Raw genomic sequence first — 6,132 nt, forward strand, 5'->3', positions numbered from 1 at the left:
AAATTTGACATGTAATCCTTTTAAATTTTCACAAGATGACCATTCATCAATAGTATAAATCGGCAAAGCATGTTTGACATTTGTTTCAATTTGAATGGCAGTGTTTCAATAATGCATGCACAAAATAAGATGGTGTTTCAATTTAAATGGCAGTGTTTCACATTTGTTTCAATTTCAATTGCAGTGTTTCAATAATGCATGCACAACATAGGATGGTGTTTTAGATATGAACCATCACATCCTGCCACTATTCTAGTTGAACTTTGAAGTTTCACATTAATTTTGTAAATGTATTGATTATGTTTCAAAAGTGCATTGGCTAATTGAATGTGTTTCCAAATTTTAAGATGTAATCCCTTAATGGTTTCACAATATGACTATTCATCCTTCCATTTTATCAATTCAGCAAGCATGTTTCACATTTGTTTAAATTTGAAGGGTAGTGTTTAAATAATGCATGCATAAATAGGGTAGTGTTCTAGTTAAACTTGGAGGTTTCACATTAAATTCACAAATGTATTGTTTGTGTTTCAATAGTGCATGGTCTATTAGAATTGATTCACAAATTTAACATGTAATCCATTGAAGGTTTCAGAAGATGACCATTGGTACTTGTATTGTATCAATTCGGCAAGCATGTTTCACATTTGTTACAATTTGAAGGGCAGTGCTTCACTAATGTATGCACAAATAGGTAGGTGTTTCACAAATGAAGCATCGACAATCATGTTCTCCTTTGAAGGTTTAAGAAGATGACCATTCAACCGTCTATTGTATCAATTCGGCAACCTTGTTTCACATTTATTTCAATTAGAAGTGAAGTGTTTCAATAATACATGCATAAATAGGAAGGTGTTTCAGAAATGAACAATCGGATCATTGCACTGTTCCAGTTAAACTTCGTAGTTTCACATTAATTTCATAAATGTATTGATTGTGTTTCAATAGCGCATGGGTTGTTTGAAATTGTTTCACAAATTTAACATCTAATCCTTCGAGGTTTCACAACATGACCATTCATCCTCTACTATATCAATTCGGCAAGCATGTTTCACATTTGTTTCAATTTGAAGGGCAGTGTTTAAATAATGCATGCAAAAAAAGGATGGTGTTTCACAAATGAACCATCGAATCCTTCCACTGTTCCAGTTAAACTTCGGGGCTTCACATTAAATAACGCATGCAAAAAAAGATGGTGTTTCACAAATGAACCATCGGCAATCATGTTCTCATTTCGAGGTTTCAGAAGATGACCATTCGACCGTCTATTGTATCAATTCGGCAAGCTTGTTTCACATTTATTTCAATTAGAAGTGAAGTGTTTCAATAATGCATGCATAAATAGGAAGGTGTTTCACAAATGAACCATCGGATCCTTGCACTGTTCCAGTTAAACTTGGAGGCTTCACATTATTTTCACAAATGAATTGATTGTTTTTCAATAGAGCATGGGTTATTTGAAATTGTTTCACAAATTTAACATGTAATCCTTTTAAGGTTTCACAAGATGACCATTCATCCTTCTATTGTATCAACTCGGTAAGCATGTTTCACATTTGTTTCAACTTGAATTGCAGTGTTTCAATAATGCATGCACAAAATAGGATGGTGTTTCACAAATGAACCATCAGATCCTTCCATTGTTCTAGTTAAACTACAAGTTTCACATTATTTTCATAAATTTATTGATTGTGTTTCAATAGAGCATGGATTGAATGTGTTTCAGTTCGGCATGTTTCAAATTTGTTTCAATTTGATGGAATGTGTTTCAATATTGCAGTCACAACACAGGACGGTGTTTCAGAAGATGAGGATTGAAGTGTTCCATTTAGTTGAATGGATGGATATTTACTATTGTGTTTCAATATTTGAGTGATCCATTTCGAAGTTTAAGATTCCAATAATGAATGGATTTTTACTATTGTGTTTCAATTTTTAATGTTGCATTCATGTTTTGTTCAAGTGAGCAATGTTCCAGAACTGATTCAATCCCGTAGGCAATGTTCCACAAACTTGCCATTCAGGTAAAATAATGGTTATATCAAGTAAACTTGCCAATGTTTTTTCATGGGTGTACCATGTACCCTTCGTACTTTCTGACGCTCGGAATGAAGAATAATTGTTAAATCAACTAAAAGTCTAATTCATGTTGTATGTTGGGAAAAGATAAAAGCTGGAGTATGCTCCATAATTGGGAGATTTCTCGGTAAGAAATGGATAGCACGGGTGCTTAGATATAACTGAGACGTGAGACATTGGTTTTTTTAAGATGAACATGCAGTGCAAGGCCGCATGCCTGAAGGTCGAGTATGACAGAAGTCTGAAGCATTCATGGAGCGCATGTCCGAAAGGCCTTGGCCAAAAGGAGGAGCAAGTTTTGAAACATGTACAAAGCCAAGGTGCATAAACCCGTGAGCAGAAAGCAGGAAAGGCTATGCGTCGCCCCTCTGTAATACATTGATTTGCATATGTGCTCCATCACTTCACTTCTTCAGAATATAGCAGAAGATAACAAAATATCATGACTTCACTTCTTCAGAATACAGCAGAAGAGCTCACCAGCTCTGTGCGGTCAGGGTTCAGATCATTGAGACGGTGGTGGACGAGAGTATCACAGACTTTTGTACGGTAAACAGACATGCTTATCTTGCATAAGAAAAACATACAAGGTAGTTAATTTTGTTTCGAATGTGTGCAGTCAAGTTTTGCGAGGATCACAATGGAGTTGATGCATACCTTTCCATTGCCGACAAGTTCTTTTCCATTGTGGCATTCAAGTAGTCCGATGATGGAGAAACCACCGTCGTCGCTGATGTGAAAAAATTATCAAATCTTAATCGTTAGCGACTAATATTTGTAAATTTAGAAAGTACAGTTCAGTCTAGCAATCTTACTTGTTCGTCTGTGTGTGCATCTTAGGATAAATGGGCTTGAAGTCATCGAATATTGGAATCTTCGACATCATAGCAACATTGTAGGAATCTTGGAGATTAGTCCCCTAAACATTGAGTTGTTTCATCATAATTAATATTTGTGACGTAGAAATGATAAAGGTGGATTAGGCATGAGATTTACCACTGTCTTCCAGAGGTCCTTGTAGGGATGTTCCCCTTTCTTGATTGTCCTAAGAGAATCATATATCTCGACAGCTTGTTGAGCAAGGTTGACAAGCAGAAGAATCCAATGATTGTTGTCGCATATATGAAGGAACAGCTATGAAATATGGAGAACATGAATATAAGAGAACATAAATAACCTTTAGTCGCATATAATGAATATATGAAAAAGTACATAACAATCACAGAAACGATGGTGCCTTACCTGCTCAATCAAATGGAGTTCATACTTCTTTAGTCTCTTAGCCATGCTATTGTGGTCACATCTATGGTATGGTTTCATGAACTCCTGTAATACAGACAAATTATGTATTGCATGAGTGTGAGACAGAAATGATGGTGAAGATGGGTGAGATTAAACTTACAATGATTGGTTGGTTAAGGATGAGTTTGGACTTTGAAGCCCAATCTCGCATTATTGCAACTTTGCAAAGCCACATGAAGTTAAGGTCTACATGTCCTTTGGGCATGAGAGAGTGCACAAATTCTCTCTCGGTAACAGATGCACCACATATTCTTATCTTGATTGGTACCGTGTCATTTTCATCAGCGGGTTTTGATCTCCTTGTTGACCGAAATCTGGAATCCCTGACATGGCGCTTATATATATTTGCAAGATCTGCTAGGTTGTTACCCTTGTTTTTTATGAGTTCTGCATATCCTTCTGCTTTATCATCGTTCTTCGAATAACGCTGTTCTTCGAATAACGCTGAGGCCGACATTTTCTTGCTGTGTTGATGCTGCCAGGATCAGTGAAGCTCTTGCCTCCTGGAATTGGAGACGTCAGTTGCGCTATGTGCATAACATCTTCTGGTGCAGGTGTGTAGGGAGAATCTGTAATGTCGATGTATTCGCCGAACGTGCAGGCTGTGAATATTAGCAAGAAAATATGGTTATTGCAAAGCGTAAAACATATGAAAGTCATTTTTATTCGTTAACTTGCTATAAATTGGTCTCTTACTTGGAGTGAAACTTCCATATTGCTCCGAAAATGTGGGTGATGGGATTTCAGCAAATGGAGCCTTGTTCCCATCTGGAGTAGTTAAGTCTTTATCAGTATCTGTTTCTTGAGTGTTGTCAGGTGTTTGTGTGTCGCTGACCTCGTTTGATACTGTGGCATATTCATCATCAGAGTCATATGGGCAAACTTTGAGTACAACAGATGAAGGGATTTGAACACTGCCTGAATGCACATATTCGGGAACCAGGGGAGGGTGAGCAAACATACTTTCGGACGTATTTGCAATGTCCTGAACTGAATGATTTACTGAGGCAGCGGTTGCATCATTTTTTTGGCACGGCATCAGAATTAGAAGAAATACCCAAGTGATCCATATTTTGTGGTAGACCCTCTGAAAATGATTCTGTTTGAGCATTATCAGTGGACATGATGGTAGTTGAATTATTTCCTTTGGATGTGATTCTTGGACCATGATGTCTGCTTATGCAGTTTCCATCAGATATGTCAGAATGAATTGGGTCTGGCACAGATTGGTGTTGTGGACAACCATCCTGGTTGGGCTTAATGTTAACTCCAAGATTATCTGAAGCAACCTTGTCAGCTGTACAAGACAGAGAATCCACAGAAGTGGAATTACTTGGCTGTTGCTTTTCCATAGATGGGAAGTTGTGCTCATCACAGAAAAGTATCTTTGAAAGTTGACTTCTTTGAATGAAGAAAACAAATAATGTGTAACTTTGCACCTATCATGAATTTATGAATCCAAATACGGCTAAGGTAGAGTAATCCCTAAATATCTGATCCGAGAGTATGCACATGTGCAGCAGAATCTGGCAGCAAAAAAAAAAATTCAACTTATCTCCAAACAAGTTTTTCAACTTATCTCCAAACAGCAAAATCTGGTTGTCTAATCTATATAGAAATTAAAGTAACTGATGAAACATGTTTTTCAACTTATCTCCAAACAGCAAAATCTGGCAGGTCCCAGGAGGAGTATGCACATGTGCCGCAGATGAGAACCAAATTCGTGCAAATGCGGCTATCCCGAGTTCCACTAAAAATGTGAATCGTCCCAAATCACGGTATCTAGTGCGAATCGTCCCAAATCAAACAAACTAAATAAGGCAAACCCTAGTGCGAATCGTCCCAAATCAGAGGACCTAGACACAGTCTTACCTTGTCACCGCGACGGGAGAGTGCGGCTCTCCGGCAAATGGTGCGTCGGCGACACAGTGGAGCGGCCGCGGACCACCAGGGAGCGTGGATGGGAGAGCCAGACGTCCGTCTCCCGGAGGTTGAAGCGAAAGCGGCGGGGCGGCGTCAGACTAGCGCGCCGGCGGTGGTACAGCCGGTCGACTCTCGGAGCGGGAAGAGAGAGCGGCTGCAGTGGGAGAAGCCATCAAACCAGGAGCTGGAAGAGAGAGCGGCGGCGGCGGTGACCAAATTCTATGAAACTCGGCCGTATCTAACCAGGAGCGGCGGGCCCTTCAACACTGTGCGTGGATTGGTATAGTACGGTAGGCTGCGGCAGGGAATACGACGCATACGGGAGGGATGAGGGGAATGGCAGAGTCCGAGCCGGGAATGGTAGCACAAATCTTAAAGCATGCGGACGGTTCGCGCGACGCCGGCACCTACCGACGCCTGTAAAAACAGGTTTTCGCTCCTACCTACCCCTCCCCTCTGCCTGGTCTGCCTGCGATAATTCATTCCCAACATAGGATCCTATCATCGACCGGGTTTATTAACCAATAGGGAGGTTGACAGAAACCAACAGTTTTGTCGAACACTGCACCAGATACAGTGTTTATTCTCAACTTTTTCTCACATAATTAACTACTCCCTCCTTTTCAATTTATAGGGTTTACGCATATTTCTAGGATATAAATTTGACCTTGATAATATAAGGTATATTTCATATTATAAAAAATATATCATCAGAAAACTTAGATGTTTTACTTTTTAATAATATAATTTGTGTGTTGTACAATTAATATTATGTAGGCTAAATGATACGCGCAAGCCCTATAAACTAGGATGGAGGTAGTAGAATGG

The 6,132-nt window shown here is 39.2% G+C and overlaps 1 protein-coding gene and 1 long non-coding RNA gene across 4 annotated transcripts; both read right to left on the reverse strand.

Annotated features, from left to right (window-relative positions):
* Positions 1 to 2,237: 2,237 nt before the first annotated feature.
* Positions 2,238 to 3,805, reverse strand: LOC127346269 (uncharacterized). Of its 2 annotated transcripts, none has more exons than XM_051372795.2 (6): positions 3,482 to 3,805; positions 3,322 to 3,405; positions 3,076 to 3,213; positions 2,895 to 2,998; positions 2,737 to 2,809; positions 2,238 to 2,641 (listed from the first exon to the last, which is right to left on the reverse strand). In XM_051372795.2, exons 1-6 carry the CDS (start codon positions 3,584 to 3,586, stop codon positions 2,612 to 2,614), a joined length of 534 nt encoding a protein of 177 aa, XP_051228755.1. In that variant the 5' UTR covers positions 3,587 to 3,805; the 3' UTR covers positions 2,238 to 2,611. The 2 variants fall into 2 exon arrangements, with proteins under 2 accessions (XP_051228755.1, XP_051228754.1); XM_051372794.2 differs by having other exon boundaries at positions 2,238 to 2,646.
* Positions 3,806 to 3,816: 11 nt separating this feature from the next.
* On the reverse strand, positions 3,817 to 5,631 carry LOC127329751 (uncharacterized). 2 transcript variants are annotated; one of them, XR_011745299.1, is made up of 4 exons: positions 5,254 to 5,631; positions 4,821 to 4,907; positions 4,078 to 4,678; positions 3,817 to 3,983 (listed from the first exon to the last, which is right to left on the reverse strand). It is a non-coding gene; the product is annotated as an uncharacterized lncRNA (long non-coding RNA). The 2 variants fall into 2 exon arrangements; XR_011745298.1 differs by lacking the exon at positions 4,821 to 4,907 and having other exon boundaries at positions 5,254 to 5,628.
* Between the last annotated feature and the right edge of the window lie 501 nt (positions 5,632 to 6,132).

This window comes from Lolium perenne, chromosome 5 (genome assembly GCF_019359855.2).
Source record: "Lolium perenne isolate Kyuss_39 chromosome 5, Kyuss_2.0, whole genome shotgun sequence".
Taxonomy (NCBI): domain Eukaryota; kingdom Viridiplantae; phylum Streptophyta; class Magnoliopsida; order Poales; family Poaceae; genus Lolium; species Lolium perenne.